This window comes from Leptidea sinapis, chromosome 15 (genome assembly GCF_905404315.1).
Source record: "Leptidea sinapis chromosome 15, ilLepSina1.1, whole genome shotgun sequence".
Classification (NCBI taxonomy): Eukaryota; Metazoa; Arthropoda; class Insecta; order Lepidoptera; family Pieridae; genus Leptidea; species Leptidea sinapis.
The window spans coordinates 11,369,511-11,388,928 of record NC_066279.1 but is presented as its reverse complement, the minus strand read 5'-3'; the positions used below and the strand labels follow the sequence as shown (position 1 = coordinate 11,388,928).

Here is a 19,418-nt window from a genome sequence, read left to right as displayed (position 1 = left end):
CCCCGTAAAGTATCTACTTTAATGATGAAATAATATTACGGGGGTATCTACCCCCGTAATATTATTTCATCTTTAATACAGTTCTGGGGACAAATTCTCAGGTTTATCGAATGAGCAAACTCCTAAACAATTGTAGCTCGGTTCATATTAATCATGATTCCTTATCCAGATTCAGGAAGAACATTAGAGATTGATTAAAATAAATAGCATAAATTTAATTCTAGGGTTTTTGGCAAACATAAAGCAAAATCATAACTTTAATATTTTCTTTTTGTAATTATTTCAATATATTTTTTGATTTTCACCTTAACTATATTGTTGTTGATTTTTGATCACTGTATTATGTATTATTTGTGTTTAGGTTACCTACGCGTTGTACAAAAATTTAATAATGTATAAGTTTTATACTAACTTTTAGCTAGGGATGGTTGAAACCATAGTATCAATGCATGTGGTGTTTACCTATATTTTAGTTATTCATTTAGTAATAGTTATATACAGTTTTGTTGCTTTTTTATAAGTTTTATTGTAATAACTGCTGATAGACCTTAATCCAAATAAATAAAGCCAGCTAATACAACTATCTCGCTCACGCCTCACTTCGCACGTACGCCTTTGGTTTGTTCTGGCGTGACACGCCTTTCGCTTCGCCACGTATTCGGTTTGCTTTCGCTTCTCTATATGACTAGATTCAAACGATACTATGCATAACAAAATGAAATTCGGTTCGCTGTTTGTTTGACAAAAGCTGATACGTATGTCACTTTCTTTTAGTGTCCTCAAAATAAAGGCTAACAGATGTCCGTTATTTTTTTCGACGTGTTTACAGCTGTCACAGTCTATCTGGAGTCTAGACGTATAAAATATTTAAGATCCTTACATATAGGTTAGAGTACTTAGCAGATTCTGTTAGTTTCTGGTCTATGATTAATACTATATACAATCCCCCTTATTCATAATAGTCTGCTAACACAAAGCATTGCTAATTCTCACTCTGTCTTCTTCTATTGACCTAAGTCAGAATGAGAAAAAACACTCCTAAGCGGCTGCTTAAAGTTAGCGGACCATTATGAATAAGGGGGATTATATTTATGATACATTTCATAGATAATTTATACGTCTAGATGGTGTCTGTTGCTGTTAGATAACCGATAAAAATAGGCCAGGTTTAACTATATAGAGCGTGACAAGCTACGTCTTACACTCTTACACTCGTGATTTGTATGACACCGTGTTAAAGTGTGTGCATTGCTTAAAATCACCTCGAATTAGAGGTTAGTTCTAAATTCAAATCTTTTCGATGTTTTCACAGCTGTCATAGTCTATCTAGACGTATAAATGATCTAAGATACATTTAACGTTTTTCAAAGTGTATTTGTCTTTGTGTATTCCTTCACAATAATTTTAAACTTATTCTGAAATGTAAAACCTCGGAGTTGTGTCCGGTAATATAATGTTTAGTAAAATTCAAGTTTCACACTTCTGCATTCCTTAGAACTTGTATTTAGAAGTTATTCCAGTCTTCCCGAGGGACCTCTTGAATAGCCACTTGGAAGTCACTTACCGCCTTTTCAGGGTTTTAATTTAAAAATTAAAAAGCGACAGATTTTTTTTTTAAACTTGGCGTGTACTATGACGTAACACTAAAACAATAATTAGCTAAACAGCAACAGCGAGTGTTCTACATCAATGGAATTTATTTGTTTCAGCTTGCATTTCGGGCGTTCTTCGCCGGTTGTGGAATTTGTTTTATGACAGCTTCAATAGCAGGTAAATAAAGCCTAGATAAAGTTTAAAAAGTAGCTGCAAAAATTTGATATTTTCTCACTTATTAGGGGTTGCGATTCGATTCCAGCAAGATTCGCCGTATTCGTCCAACGCTTAAATAATTAATACGAGCGTCTTACTTTTAGGTAACGTATGGCAACAGGCCGGGTTTATTGCTTTAGAGTGAATGACAGCTACGTCTTATACTCGCGATACGTCAGTCATTTTGTTTTAGTCTGCGTGTGTTTGAAAAAAGAGGCTAAATGTTAGCTGCTATTTTTTTGTACTTGTTCGCAGCTGTCACAGTCTATCTAGACGTATAAATTATCTATTATGAACTATGTATATGTAATGTATATAACAAAGTATTACTTACTACTAGTTACTATGTATGTAACAAAGTATACAATATTTTATCGACGTCACTCAAACGGTTTGCTCAGTTGGAAAGAGCACTCGCACGGAACGCGAGAGGTCGCGGGTTCGGGTCCCGCATCGTTCATAAAATTTCGTTTTCAGTTTTATTTGTGGAATTAATCCAGAAGTGAGGGTTATCACTTCAAAACATAACAAATTATTTAGATTAGCAAGAGCGACATCTCAAGTCAATTTCCTAATATGCAAATATTAGGGTTGAGCAGGTTAACAGCTGTAAAGTAGATCCTCTAGATGTAGCCACAACCTGAGAGTTGAACAAAGCACCCAAGATTTTATCAACGATACGCCACTCGAACGGTTGGCTCAGTAGGAAAGAGCACTCGCACGGAACGCGAGAGGGTTATAAACTCACACTCACACTTTAAAACATAACAAAATGTTTAATAAATATACTATTTATAAATTTATAGTTATAAGCACTAAGCTTGTATCTCGTATGGCTCAAAAGCGTCTAATTGGGATTTATTTTAAAAGGCATAAAATTTATTCCTTTAGAATTCTTTTAGATGTCATTTCTAATATACTAGATACTACTACCGCTTCGGAAACAAATGGCGCTCTGAGAGAAAAGAAGCGGCGCAAGAAACTCTCCCAGCATTCTTTTTTTGCGCTCCTTTTAATAAAAATATACAATATTGTACTTTCATTGCTACTGCTATAAAATAATCATAATCTAGTCCCAGGCTGTCCGATCAGGTATGCACTATGCAACGCTTATGTCTTACTTAGATTGACAAACACTAGCACTCTTCTTTTAACATAATGTGACCATTGCATTAATATAAGTCTTTTTCAGCTCTTCTGATGCCAGAGGGATCATTCTGATTTGAGGAAGACCACGTTTTAATAGACAAATAATTGTAAATAGTACAAAGTATAGAATGTTTATGTATTAAGAGCTATTGTGACATTTTTATTATTGTGATTAGGTAAGACTACTTAATAGATTTTAATTTATATGTAGATACCTATTTTAAGTTCCTATAAAATATTAAGACGTATTTATTATATATTATGTACACATAAAAAAATTATACTTTTTTACTGACCTATTTCTTTTATTTTGTCTGTTATTGTTGTGCTGCATACGCAAGTGACAGTCGCATCGCACCGCAACCAACGCACCTCGTCCATAGCGTGGGTCATCGAATGCTCAGATAAAATTGCCGCATCACGTCATCTCATCATCATTCAATTACAGGCAACATTCATATTTTATAAGGTGTCCACAAGGAATAAATCAGATATCAGTAGACTTGCCTGATTTCGATATATTCTATACGTCACCAAACGCGTTAAGAGGTACATTGACGAGGCGTTGGATGAGTGTGTGTTCTCTTGATTGCTAAATACCTGAATACTATAATATCCATTCAATTTGTCTTCGTGTATTTATATCTATATACTTTTATTGTATTACTTTTTGATCTTTTTTTGTATTTTTGTTAATTATTTGTAACACGCTTATAGTCTCTTATATGCGAAAACTGTAAATGGTTAATACATGTATATTTTTTGTAACCTATTTATGTCATGTAATACTGTTTGTTTTCCTAATAAAATAAAATAAAAAAAATAAAATAAATAAATCACCACATTTACTAGTTATTCGACTTATATATAAAATAACCAAAACCCGGAAATAATCAAAGATACCTATAGTCTAGCGTGAAGGAAAACCGCCAGTTCCAGGACAAGAGACGATTGGAGCTGCATCTGCGCACGAGCATACCATCAGCAATCCCTGTGATAGTCCTTAGTTATTCCCGGTTAGTGCGCTTGTTCCCTTTATCAATCAACAATTAATGCAACAATAGCTTTTGATTCTTGAACCACCATTAATTTGTGGTCCTTCGAGCCGGATTAATTATTTAATCCAATATATTAAGTATATGGGATTACTTATATTTTTTTATAATAGTATTCCTTTTGCAAAACGCATCGCACTGCAGTACCACACTCGATTAGGTACATACCTATATATAAATCGTAGGTAATCGAAATTACATCTCATACCTACGCAAATTTGTAATCCACCATTTTGTGTTTGCTGACCATTGCATCACGTGAAGCATTGTCTCGCTACTTAATTAGTTCGAGAGCGCTATTCGGATGCGTATCAGAGTAAAATATGTAAATATTTTTAAAGAACTTACTGTTTTCGATTAAATATTTTTGGACAGACGAACTGCAACATTACACTGATCATTAATTAATATTTAAGTAAATTAACTTATTGCTTTAATCTTCATTTAATTATAAAAAGGTTTTAATCATCGTAATCGTCGTCAAAATTATTGGACTTTTATCTTTAGCCCAATCAGGATTTTATAAACTTGAAGTCAAAATACAGTACTAACCTGATTCTTGAAAGAATTCACTAACGTCTCCTGGTAATTGCTTACCATCAAACCAATAAAAATGATACTGGTTTTCTTCTAAACATTCTAACCCATTGTTTTCAGGAGTTAAAATGGTAGGTTGCTTTTTATTTGCATTGTTCCATATGCTTACATTGTAATTAGCTCGGAAGAATAGTTGCAATAACTCAGATTTGCATGGTGTTAAACTGTTAGTATCAAAATAAAAAAAAATTATTAAATTTTTCGTTAATATTAGATACGCTGTAATTATTCTAAATCAGCTGTAGCCGGGCAGCGTCAACGTCGAGTTTGCCAGGAACACTATAAATATCGCAGATAAATTTTTGTATTTTATTGAAAAAATCTTCTTGTATCTATATGCTCATCGCTAAGCTGCCCTGGATCTCCAAATTGCATATAAGCTTGTTTCTTCATCAACATATTAAATGATCTTTGCTTACCTTTCTTAAAAACGGCGAGATTAAATTCACATCCAGTCAATGCATGAAATCCTGGCAAACTTCTACACAAGGATGGTCCCAAGTGCTCGTAATCTTTTTTTAAATTAATGTATCTTGGTTATTTCCGATGCCCGCGTATAAACATACATTCGAATCATCATTTTTCAAATAATGCATATGTCCTAACATAATTATCGCAAAATCAGTATCAGCTTTTGATAAAAGTTTTGGCCCAGGGCAGTGTCTGACAATTAAGATAGGTACTATTTTAGAATAATATTTAACAAAACATAATATATAAAAAATAGCTATGTTAATTTAAGTTATGTAACTATTATTTTTACTTACCTTTCTTACCAGGTAGCTGCCCATGTGTTGAAGGGCGAGCTCCACAAGCACGCAGGTATTGAAATATGCTTCTGGTAGTAGTATGAACGAATGAGTAGGTATTATGCAGTATTAGACCTTGTCCAGAAGGGGCGAGTTCGTCGCGAATTCATACGCGCGTTGTCGAGGTACTAGATCATCGCGTCATAGTACATCGCGTCCACAAGCATCGTGCGAATTCAAAATACGCGAGTAAATCGCGTGCACTACGACAGACTCTCGACTCGCGCTTGATTCGCGCGTATTGCGCGCGAGTCGAGATACTAGGGAATAGGGATGCCTTGTTGCATCCAGTTAACGCGCGAACTCTAGAGCGAGTGCACGTATCGAGGGAAATGGAGCGCCAAAATTTTGACACGGAGTTGTATATAGACGAAATAGAAAAAAGACCGGCGATATGGGATTTGGAATCACCTGATTATGCCAATAGGATTAAAACGTAGGCCTTGGGAAGAATTGGTGTTCATATTTTAGGATAAAGAAGACTCCGAGAAAAAAAAGAAAGACTTCGGTAAGAATTATTATTATTTTATTGATTAGTAACAAACAAAGAAAATTGGATCATTTTGTCTTGCCACGGCAGTCGACCTTCCTTCATGAAAAAATCTGCGATAATATCCCTCGTGTTTCGAGACCATACAACAGGTCGAATTGTAGTCGTACTCAGACCATCAAGAGCTGTTTCGAACAATGTGTCTTCGTATCTGTATCCATCTCTTAACCTGACGTAATTGTGAAGAACACAACAAGCTTTAATTATGTTTTGCGCAAATTCAATATGTACATTGAGTGGTTTGTGAAATATTCGCCATTTGTTTACCAGAATTCCAAAACAACACTCAATATAACGTCTTGCTCTAGAGTTTAAAGATTTTCTTTGGATAAATTCTTGCCGCAATATGGTCGCATAATATTTTCTGATAAGCTAAATGCCTCATCTCTAACTATAACATGAGGTAAACGTGTTGTACGAATTTCTGATACTGGTTTTGGTCCCGGAATGTTCAAAGATTTTTCCGTGCGCTTTTTGAAGAATGTGGAGTTTTTAAAAATCGTTGAATCATTGTTCTTCCCACATGCTCCAACATCTATACAGATAAAACAATAATTAGTATCACATACGGCAAGCAGCACAGTCGAAAAAATGTTTATAATTGTAGAACATAGAGCCGGAATCTAAAGGTTATATAATTCTAATATGTTTGCCATCAACTGCTCCAATGCAATTAGGAAAATTTGTATATTATTCGAATCCTATTGCAATTTCCATCCGCTCTTCTGTCGAAGGTTCTTTCATTACTCTGTCTTTTAACTTATTCCAAATAAAATGTACAGTTTTTGAACGATGTCAATTACAGGTGATTTCCCTAATCTATAGGCATAATGCAAGTCAGCAAAATAACAGCCAGTTGCTAAATACCTGAAACAAAATTGAAAAATTATTAATTATTGTTAAATTGTTAATTTCAGGTAATACTTTTCAAAAAAGTGGAAAAGCCTTCGCGACACATTTGTCCGTGAAATGAAAAAAACAAAGAAGCACCATCATGCTCTGGAGCTTCGAAGATTCATTATTTATATTTTCAACGTCTTATGTTTCTCGAAAGATCAGTACGTATTACAAAAACAAAAAACCAATATTCAAGACACCTCTAAAAACTCAGAGACAGATAACGAAGAGTGTACAGCAAATGCAACTGAAGACATAACGTGGCCACCGAATTAAAATATTAAAAGAGTGAAAATGACTGCCGCTGATGCTGAATTCCTGAACATAATTAAAAACAATATAAGCACTAGGAATCAACAAAAACCACTGATTTCCAGCGTAACGGAAGGTGATGATGACAAACTGTTCTGTTTATCTTTACACAATGAATTACTTAAGGCACCTGAGGCCAATCGTATAGCAGTAAAAATTGAATTAATGAAAAATTTGCAAGCGGCTCAACAATCTTCGCAATCAATTGTGTATTCAAACAATTCGTATTCGTACTTTTCTTGTTAGAAATACGATGAAGCCGAACAACAGTTCGGCTTCATCGTATTGTATCGTATACTTTTCAAGAATATGACCCAGAAACGCCATCCATAACAGCATGGCAAGGCTGAAATTCTATTTGAGTGATAAGATCTTCATAGGCAGCATTATACGTAAATTCTCCATCAACATCAGCAAGAGATTCTCAGGATAGTGAATGTCTTGACCTCTTCCAAAACCATGACATTGTTTAATTATTATATTTAATCTGACTACACACCACTACACATTCGCACTACTACATTTAATTTGTTTTTATTAGTAAACCTAATTTTGTATCCTAAAAGACTGTGTTAGTATTATAAGAGATTATGAATAAAACAATACTTACCTTAAAGTTATCACAACATCCTCGCGCGGAACATAATTTGCACGTGGCGATAAATCTTCTTCAATTAATAAAAGTAAATCATCAAACGATTTCACGGACATACGAAAGTAGTTAAAAAATTTCTTCTCATGTCTTAATTTCGGATACAAAGTTTCAAACATACTATGTGTCATTCTATCATTAAGAATTGTATGTAGTAAATACATTCTATATTCCCTCCGTTTCTGTCTCTTGCAGCGACGGTAAGCTAACCACAACGAGACCGCGAACGCGCGTACTACGCGCGAGAGATTCGCGGCGAATTCGCCCTTTCTGGACAAGGCCTTAGAGGAATAATTTGTATAATAACTATAATTTGTCCGATGATGAAATATTACTTTGAAATAGTTACCTTATATTTTAAAATCAGACATGTAAAATTTACTTATTTTTAGTTCATTTATTTTTTGTGGAGCTTTAAAGCGTCTGACAAAAGTTTTGGTCTATGGAAAGTGTCTGACACTTATGATACTATTTTAGAATAATATTCTACAAAACATATATAAAAATCAGCCATATAAACTATTGACTGAGCTCCACAAGCACGCAGGTGCTCAAAGAACATGAGACGCTACTAAGAACTTAAGGTTTCATCTATGTGAAAATAAGTTGTCAGATAGCTCTGGGATCTTGGACTAACACTACAGAACTATTAACAACAAAAGTGAAAACGTAACAATGAAAACTTCAAGAACAAAGCAGTGATAGCACGAAAATATCACGACATGTAAGTACCTAACGGCAATGCAACTGCACACTAATACGTCCATGACGTTATTACAATAAACAAAACAAAAACAACAAATTAAAAATTTTATTACAAAATGCCACTCCACAGCACAGTACAGACTAAACACGAATGATTTTGGTACCCGGCTCCCACTTGTAGCCCACACTCGATTCCACAGACCGGTTTATCGACTCCACAGACGTGTAATATACAATATTCGTGGACTGGTCGCAGCTCAGCTCCATCGTCGTGTTGGACGCACACGATGATTCCACGACGGTCCGTTCCGTGTTCACAATCCCGGCACAGCTGTGGAACTTCGAGAATCTCTGGTTTGCACGATGGTGGAGGTCCACGTGCAGGTTCAACTGGTGTCTGAAATTTCAATCAGTTTCATTATTTTTATAGAAGGGCAAACGAACAAGCAAAAAGCCTGCATGAGAAAGATATGATAATATTTCTACATACACAGCGTAAGCGTGCCGTTCTTTATCAGAAAGTACCAGGCAAACATAACTGAAGCAGAGATAATTTATATTTGAAACACTTTTCAATGATTTTCAGTGGATGGCGCATGTTAAAACTCGTTTTAGAAAAACGTTTCGTTGCGAAAGCTCACGTGGCGGAAAGTGAAGAACCCGCACACGGACATTTACAATACCAGATGTAAAGACATGCGTTACCTCTATGGTAGGAGTATGCACTAAAGTCTAAGCTTAAAAGTCCCTAAATTGTATTGATTCGGCAACAGTCCGTAAGTTGTACATATTTGAAAATAGTCCCTAAGTTGAATCGATTTGGCAATACAGACGCCGGCAGTTGATTCCACAAAATGCCAGACATCAGCATGATGCGGGATGAATTTCGTATTTTGACTTGTCCGGCGGTGAAATTCAACTGCTGGTACTGAACCTGAGTAGTTCCTCTGAATACTCTCCATGCTTATATATCACCGTAGAAAGGAATGTATGTTGGAATCGAATCTTGTCATTTCACAGCGTTACTAAAGAATTGATTGAAACCAGAGACCAATTGCAAACGTGCGGCTTTGAAATGCCAGACATCAACATTTTGCAGGAAGAAATTCGGATTTTGTAATGTCCCGTGGTGGAATTTGGTTGCTGGTCCCGAACAACTCTGAGTACTTCCCGTGATAAATGCGATGCAGAGATCACAACATCTCTATGCAACCCCAAAGAATCAAGCCGATCAGAGAAGACTTGATCGTCGTTGATTCTAGCCGTAACATCATAAGGAGAGTTATTACGAAGATAAAAACTCTCCTTCTGGAACGAGGACCTAAGCACGTAATGGTAAGCTCTGTAAGGTACAACTTTTGCCAAGATACGTACCTAAAAAGAGATTGCCCATGTTACAATGCGTTATCTATGGAGGTTGGAGGTTGAGGTCGACCTATTATAAGCTTCAGCATCTAAACTTAACTCCCTTAAATAATACATACTTCTATCTTCATAATCTTGAACAATAAGCAAATTATAACCACGACAATAGAGAAATAAGAGTTACCTATGCATAAACTTTTCGCCGCACAACTGACACCGCTTTGGCGAATCGCATAAGAACGAGGTTAGGTCGGATTCGTCCGAAGACATTCGACTCTTGCGGTGAAACTGAACACAACTCGACACCTTTACACTGTCATTGTTGTAGCGGCGAGGAACACTCTCATTCTGTGAATCTGACGACGATTTCGATCCAGTGTCCGTTGTATACTCGCAGGACCTGTTCTTCTTTACTTCGACAACAGCATGCTCATTCGTCAGTTTATCGAAAAAGGAGACGATTTTTTTCAATTTATCCTCTGGTACGTCACTTTTGGGTATTTCAGGGTCTGTCTGGGTGACGCAAGTAATTTTTGATGACCTAAAATTGATACAAAAAAAATTTTATAACAGCGTAACACGTTTACTAAAATAATGTTGCAGACATATGAATGATATCTCTTATCCCTGCGACAAACAAGAACAGAGTTATACACTGTGAACATATATTACTAGGGCGGACAACCCGTAATAATTTTCATACAAACGCACGTACAGTCAGCGTCAAAAAGAAGCGGCTAAAAAAGAAAAATAATAAATAAAAGTAGAGTGCAGGTTATAATGCAATCCATATTCAGTTGATGTATTTTTTTAAATCTATACTCTATACTAATATTATAAAGCTGCAGTGTTTGTTTGTTTGTTTGTTTGATCGCGCTAATCTCTGGTACTACTGGTCCGATTTGAATGATTCTTTCAGTGTTGGGTAGTCCATTTATCGAGGAATTGTGTTATGTTTTTTTTTTCAAAATTAGGGATCCGTAATAAAATTGCTATTTTGTAACACAAGGTGTAAAATCGAAAACCTATTTTTGCGTGCGCTGCAAAAACTATTGACAATAGAACAAAATGATGTACAGGCATATAGGCAATATTTTATTACTTATAAAACTATCGCGTGAATTATACTTTATATGGCAAAACAACGTTTGCCGGGTCAGCTAGTATTTAATAAGAGTGTTTTATTAAAAGTACCTGTAATTCTTAATTACCTACTGTTGAATGTGGAAATGTTACTGATCACTCAGTACACTAACACAATAATTAAATGATATAATAATTACCCTTAATTTAGGTACTTTAAAAGTTTTGAAAATAAAAATGAAAATGTATTAATATTTAAATAAAAAAAACATCTCTTTACTTATTATTTGTATGGCAATAAACGTATGAATCCCAAAAACATTATCACAACAAAATGCTTTAGAGAGTGGAATCGAAAATTTATTGAATTAGGCGTTACTTTGCGGAAATCCATAATTATACAAATAATTTAGGTTTTCTTTAGTGTTAATTCCACCAATATTTGTTTTTATAAACAATTCGACACGTGTTTCGCCTCTACACGAGGCATCCTCGTGACGTGTTGTCTCGCCAAAATCTGGCACGAGAGTGGAATCGTATAATATTATTATATAAAAAAAATATGTTAAGGTTAGTGAAACAGATCAACTTGTATTTTAAAATGTGTATTTGTGTAATCCTCTTTTGGTCACGTTACCAACTGTTTTCTATGTTTAATATAATTGTATTACTATAAGATTACCAAGTAAATAAAAAAGTATATAAAACCAATATTAATAACTGAAACATTGCTCTGTCTGCATGTTTACAGTAAATGTAATATGTCAAATTATAATAAGTAAAAGTAAAAGTTTGTTGACAATCTAATTTGAATCCTCTATACAGTATATTTTTGAACACTTTGGGTGCATCTATATTTTGGCTATTTGTGCGTAGCGATTTATTTGGTCATTTGAATGTAGCTATGTTAATGACGTTTATGGTGTCCCGATATATTAGACTACTTTGGATGACGCTGTCTACTTAGTCACTTCCGGTGAATTAGATGTATATGGTAACAATGAGTGACGCTATCTTTTTGATGCTGACGAACATGTTCGCCTTTATTCACATGGGATCTAATTATTGTGCGCGAAAACAGTCGATAGTTTGTAATATAATAATAATTAAAAACATAAAATATCCATAGTAAGTACTTCAATATACTACACAATACTTTTAAAGTTAAAAATTTTCCCAACTTGTCATTCCTAATGTGAAGCCATATTCATATCTTATTCTGTGACGCGCGATCCGGTTCTGTTCACTTTGTTCGTGCTGCCATATTTCATTTATTGTTCTAGTGGTTTGTGACTAATTGTAATTGTGACTACTCACCGATTCTCATATTATTAGTGTGTTATTATATTTTGTTGTACCATTAGATATTAGTGAATCTTTCTTTTGTTACTTTTCATACTCGTTTGCTTTGTACGTAAATTACTTACTTTTTACTTTTAAGATAATTTAAGTTTTCTCAGTAAGTGAATTGTTAATTCTTTTGAGAAATAAAGATTCTTAAACCATAAACCATAGTTTGTCGCTTTCTCGTCAGCGGCAAGTCAAGTTTATAAAAGAATATTGCTATGTAATTATAATAAAATTTACCCTTCCGAAGGTGCAGTAGTCACTACACTCGGTTTCAATTTTGGTATTCCCAGATGCTCATTTTCATGTGAAAATCTTTCTTCCTCGGTAAGAAAGCCTTCATGACAGTAATGACACACGTATCTTCGTTCGGGAAAATGGCATAGGTTTAAGTGGTCATTGTAGTTTATAATACCTGTTAAAGATATATGATATTATATGTCTAAGAATTACATAAAATTCAGAAAAAGATGGCTTGATCACACTGGTAGATCTTACTGCATGGAAAGAAAGTCTTACTGCTTATTGTAGTACGCCCAGGAAGGAAAAGTAAAGATATCTATTGGTATTTAGGGTTTTGTCAAAAGTTGACTAAACAGTTAAAATATCATTCTTATTAATAAGAGAAGTGAATATGATATACCTAGGTATCACTAGTGATAATTATTGAAACCGGAATGTTTTCTACCAAACTATCTGTAGAAAAAACAAGATTTTATCAGGTATCCTCAGCCATGAATCAATATTTTTGCAGTGTTCGCGCCATTTACTTTAACTGCCTAGTCCTCAGCGTGACCGCGCTCCACTTTGAAGATGAGAACCACTTCGTCAGTCTTCGCTTGAAATCAATTGGCAGTACTGCCCTAATATAATTAGTAACTTAAGTGTTAGGTTACATCTCTTTTATGCCCCGGGGTTTGTTGTGTGAAGCAGTGATACAATTTGGTACTCCAACGTAGTACTCTACGAGCTGAAGAACTGTCTTCTCTGCCTATAAAAACGTGACCTTACAACTAGCAGTCTAGTTGAAGAGAATACAACCCAGCCGTCACATCTTTTAATTTTTATTCAAAATAAGTCCATGAACGGCAATATGATACCAGCCACTATTATTCAGTTAAAATAAATACAGCAGTCTTACCATACAACATGGTGTTACATCCAAGAAACGGACATTGTCGAGGCGTGGTGTCGGCCAAACAGTTCCGCTGTACCGACTGCACGTACGTCATAATGACTGGGCTCTTCAAATCCCTCAGAGCGATTTCAGAATGAATCTTCATCGACTGCTTCATCCTCCGAAACCTTAATCCATGACGCCGTCTTTTAGTATACCGATTGCAAATATGATTATCGCTTGCTGCATACCCGTGCGTATTATAGTTATAACTAGCACGTCTTATGCCAAAGATTCTCTGCAAAAAGCACTGAAATCTTGTCGGTTTACGTCGTGGATTGACAATGTAATACCGATCCTCACTACACTCTGAATACTTCTCACTTTTAACGGATATGTTCTCCTTGGAATCTTGAGTATACTCATTTCTTTTAATTATAGACGTTCGAGAAGACCGAACGATTACTTGGGACACTTGGCTGTTCAGATCCTTGATGACAGTTGGAATGGAGCTGTCCAGTTCATCATTAACATCGCCGCTGGATACTTCCGTTGTACCGGCACAAGCATCGGTCTTAGTTCTTCGTGAGCGTCTTTTCCGGTGTTTATGCTCTTCTTGTTCAATCGGTTCATCAGGTATTGTTTCTGGTAGCATACCTATATCAAGGAAACGTAATCAATTCAAGAACAAACAAACAGTACGACTGATAGTCAACTCGATATATTATATCATTCTTATTATTTTGCTACGAAATTCTTCAAATTTTTTTTCCTTAAACTTAATCGATCACATAGAATTCACATAATTAGTAATTAGTATGACAAATTACACAATTGTTTTGGTGTTAATTAATTAGTAACATTGTAAGTTTGATTTGAAGTAGACCTGCGTACGTGAAACCGCAACCAATGTTCCTCTGTAATCTCTAATAACTTCTTTCGAATTTCCAAGAATATGCGCAAAGAAATTATTTGACGTTTGTTGTAAACGGTTGACTCTAAAGGCCATGAAAGGCAAAAAGTCAAAAAATTGAAAACGACAGAGCAACAGAAACTAACTATAATTGGTATGTATTTTGTAGGAAATTCATTGGCTATCCGACAATAATATTGATGATGATTGATGGCACTTATTTCCCCGATTCTTTTTGCAATACAATTTTGTCTAAAAAGTCAATTTAATTACGAAGTATTTATTTGTAACTATCCTAATCTTAGACGGTTGTGCATATGCTCAGATATCATTTCGCCACTATTATAATACCTTCTTTCATTTTAATCAAGTAGAGAAAGCTGTCGATTGAGCTTCCTTGTGCGGTGTTGCCGGGACGATACGACGTGGGTACCTTAAAAAAATGCGCCTAATGGCAACGCTCCAATGATTCCTATGGTGATAGAAAAGAATGCGGTGATCACTTATCACCAGGCGACTATTTTGTCCTCCTCTTCCATAAAAAACATAATGAATACATTATTTATAAGTGTGTATTAATTTAAATGTACAGGCACATTAGATATTCCATCTTTTGGCCTCGGGTCGACGAGTGTAGTGAGATGTTCTCGGAGTTGTAGCACAGTCCACTATACCAATATTTCTTTCCGCGATACGCCTACATCATATTATAACCGTTACCGGCATATCAAACAAAGAATTATTTTCGCTCTAATAGTTATTCCTAAATAATTTAGGATTCTAGTCATAACATACCTATGACGTTAGCATCGTAAATTTGGAACAGCTTCTTCAAACATTTGTATTTCGCCTTCAGAACTTCGTGCTTCTTTTTGGGAACCCATTTGATCACCTCCTCGCTCTCCTTGTGCTCAGGGATGCTACTCAGCACAGGATCCCTACTCATCACTCGATATGTCTGGTACCACCTCACAAAGTATCCTCACAACAATATAAGTGTTAGACACGTAATTTTGATGTAATATCATAACTGATATATTAATCCGAGGGTTTTTCTGTTTTTGGATCGTTCATTATGCGTACGGTAGTGACATTTTTATTGTAAATTCCAAAATTTCTTTAATTTTTAATGTGCTCGACGTGAAGTGTCATGTGGAAAAAAATGAGTGTTTATTCAGATTTTAAATGGATTATCCAAGAAGTTTTATTACTTCTGTCAGGGAAAGCTCACTGAGAATTAAATTAATAAGCTGCGCACAGAATGACTATACCTCTCCCATTTCCGTCGACCAGTACTGTCAAAAACAGTGACAGTTGTGAACTCAGTACCTACTCACGTGGGTGTAATAATATAATATCGTCAGCTTCGAAATTAATTTTTTTTTTTCTGTTAGGTTTATCTTTTTTATTGCTAGTATTTTTTGTTGCGTAGTCGGTTGATAGAGTTTATAATTACTTCTTTTTAAGAAGAATAACTCCAATATGCATTTTTTATATAAGTCTTTTGGTGTTCGTAAGCTATTGTAGCTTCCAGGTGGCTTTTTTTTGGTTTATAAAATTTACAACCATTAGTGTGCGTCCTGAATCACGGCGCACCGCCTATGGCGAATTGCAGACTGGATTTACGAGTCGATACCTGTCCTTAGTGCACGCGGAAAATTTGTTGCGCGTAGCGTTGTCTTGTGTTTATTTTACTTTGGTATTAATATTTAACGAAATTATATAGACTACAGAAAAATAAAACGGTGAATACGTTACACTATTATATCTATATTAAAAGAAATTGAACAACATTTTTTATAATAAATTTTCGCAGAGAATTAATAAGTCCTTCTGAAAAATTGTCCCAAGCTTTAAGGTAACTGTTTTATTAGGGTATGGAACATATGAAAATATATGAGTTCAAAAAAATTACATCATAACATAACATGTGCGGTAGGGTTCATAATCTTCAGCAGGAAAGTTATTAATTTACGACATTTGACTTCATTATTCGCGAATAAAAAGTTTTCAAAATACGCGTATTGAGCGCATCCCCCAGTAGAATGAGTCGTGTAATGTGCACGCCCGCTCGCACTCCGGACAAGTTCAAACATACCGAACATTTGTTTAATACGCTAGATTTCAATAATGGTAACCATAGACAACCCCAAATCAAAAAAAACAAGAGCGAGAACTAATAAATAATAATTTTATAAACCCAAACACATAAGTAGCAAATAAAAAAAAAAACAAAACATTGTTGGAAACAAACGAATAAATGAAAGGACCGCTTCGTCATCTCGGAGCCAAAGGGTTTAGATTTCTGAAGTCTGAGAAAGACCTCACCTAATGTTACCTTTTAATTTCGCTCATTGCTCAATATCCGTGTGGGGTACAATAAAACAACCAGCCATTACAAACCACACATTTATTGTAGTTCTAAACTCTCTCACCTCAGCCGTGAGATCGCACTAACAATATATTTGGAAGCGAATATATCACATAAATCGCACAAGTCCTCATCACACTATAAATTCTTACTACTGTTAAATCAATGTCAATATTTTGAGACTGCAAAAAAAATATTTTAGACCGTCCGTGATTTAAAAATAACTATATCTAGATATATAGTTATTTTCAAATCACAAAAATCCCTTACACACACAGATACAAGTCAAGCTCATATAAATTGTATAAAAAGTAAAAAAGATTATCACAAAAAATCTCTGTAAAAAATCTCAGATATTTTTTTTCAATATACATATTTAAAGGTATCGGTTTTTATACTTAATTAATGAAAAGGACTCGTGCTCTAAAACATTTTAACAATAAGACACAACACATAATAGAAATTAATCTTAAATATATCAAAATGTGCTCTATAATGCAATGCAAATATATATAATAGAAATAAATAAATTAAAGTTTCAGATATAGGCGAAGTTCAGACGGCCGCGGTAATAACGTGCGTGTTTATACAATTCAATAAATGGAATTGTTAGGGTATATTAACATGAAACTAAAACTCATTGGCTATTTGATTTTCAGGTCGTCGACATTTTTTGACCCAAAAACGAAATGGGTTCTCATATTTAGTTACTCTATATTTTATACAATGCTGTAAAAGGCGTTAGCGCTATCGTCTGAACTCCGCCTTATAATTGTTATAAATCAAACATACACTCTTATATAAGCGATCTCACAAACTCGGCCACTATCCAAATTTCCATCTCAATTAGCACCATTCCTTGATATTAACACATACACGAGAAAACCTAACACTGAAAGAACAATATTTAACTAATCACTATTAACCTTCTATTTTTATGTAAAATCGCAAGTTGAGAGAGGGACAACCCGCCATCTTAGTGACCACCGCCACCACCAATCAAATGTAACGATTGTCAATTATTGCTGACGTCACGTTGGCATTAATATTTTGACAAGGTCCTTGTTCCAACCCGCGGAGTTACCACATACCTTTATCTTATTGAATGTCTACCGCTTTTATATTCATTCTTTCAGTGTGAGGTAACAACATTAACATCAAAACACTTCCAAAACAACATATTTTATCTTACGTCGTGTGGTCGCTAGGTGGAGACACTGAATATCTATTTTTATGTTATGTTCATATTATTAAAAATCCCCAAAAACGAAGTCGTGTTTTTTTCCGCCGGAACTTTCGATCGATATTTTCTACGTTTTGATTTTTGTAAAGGGAACGCATAAATGTGCTCACATGTTCAGTCAATGTTCCTTTTTTTTATATTTCACCACAGGATAATTGCGATATTTTCGTATGAATTGAGGTTTTTGTTTGAACAGATTTCGAACAGGGTGTTGTTCTCAATTGTGTATGTTACCTTAGAGCTGACAATGGTAATTAATTTAGTTTGCAATTATTACTTCAATGCCACAATTTTATTTAAGGAATTAATTATGAGCAAGACGTACGTGATGGAACTGATACATTCAGTCCAAATCAATTGCAGTGTAGCTCATGACCGCGCTGCAAGACAGCACTTCAACAAAATATCGCAAATGTAATGTGTATAAAGATCTTTAACCATCTTCCAAAAAATATTAACACGAGGAACAAACAATAACTTCTTATGCCTATTACTCGATATAATCGAGTTAGTATTTGATTGGGCGACCAAATTCAAAAAAATTGTTGAAAAACGTTTTATAACATAAATGACATTCTTAATGATAACACAGACTGGAAATGGAGCGAACAAATCAGGCTATTTAATTTAAAAAAAAAAAATATTTAATATTTCATATATTGCAACTAAATTAAGAAAAAAAACCCACTGAGTTTCTTACGTCCGTTCGTCTCAGATCTCAGGCATACTATTTCGAATGGGTGGTAGTTTTTGACGTTGAATAAATGATTTTAAATCCTATTTTAAACAATGATATTTTAAATTTAATTTCCTCGGATATGTTACTTATTGTAACATCTCCACCCGGCCTTACTAAAATACGCATAATATACTTTATCATCTATAAATTTAAAAAAATAATTACGTCAAACGCATAACTACACTTACAGGCGTGACTAAATTACATGTGTGTGCTTGCATGTTTGTTTGTGACAAATCTGACAGTTGTTGATAGAATAAAATAATATAAATTACTCACTAATCTCACATGGCCGTAAAAGTAAAAAAATATATTTAGTTATTAAGAACAAAATAATTATTCAGCAAATATTAACAAATATAAACATATGCCAACTAATTTACTTATTATTACAACACGGATTGCCATATCGTAGAGTGAAAGAAAAAAGGTTTTGGATTAAAAAGGCTCGGTTCCGCGAGCGAGCACGCGACATCGGCAGTACTCTTCTCTCTGCTAAATGTAGTAGTAGTAGCTTATATCTTATATACATATTATATCTTTATAAATATTGTTGCTTCTGTTGTCCATATATCCGTTAACATTTAAACCACTAAACGTATATCGATGCAATTTTTAATATAACTTTTTACTTTTTTAATGACAAACTTATACACAAATTATCTTGCCCCAAACTAGGCATAGCCTGTACAATGGGGACAAGAC

At 34.6% G+C, this 19,418-nt stretch overlaps 2 protein-coding genes across 2 annotated transcripts in view; one reads left to right on the top strand and one right to left on the bottom strand.

The window, feature by feature from the left end:
* Positions 1-3,253, top strand: part of LOC126968309 (solute carrier family 28 member 3-like) — a 41,026-nt gene extending 37,773 nt beyond the window's left edge. Inside the window, exons 15-16 of the mRNA XM_050813248.1 lie at positions 1,710-1,770; positions 3,002-3,253. Coding sequence (XP_050669205.1) covers positions 1,710-1,770; positions 3,002-3,030 — 90 coding nt within the window. The 3' untranslated portion in view covers positions 3,031-3,253. The remainder of the gene's footprint in view (positions 1-1,709; positions 1,771-3,001) is intronic.
* A 5,374-nt stretch (positions 3,254-8,627) lies between these two features.
* LOC126968315 (uncharacterized) lies at positions 8,628-15,581 on the bottom strand. The gene is made up of 5 exons (XM_050813262.1): positions 15,156-15,581; positions 13,472-14,104; positions 12,571-12,745; positions 10,085-10,441; positions 8,628-8,932 (listed from the first exon to the last, which is right to left on the bottom strand). Exons 1-5 carry the CDS (start codon positions 15,304-15,306, stop codon positions 8,677-8,679), a joined length of 1,572 nt encoding a protein of 523 aa, XP_050669219.1. The 5' UTR covers positions 15,307-15,581; the 3' UTR covers positions 8,628-8,676.
* Positions 15,582-19,418: the final 3,837 nt, after the last annotated feature.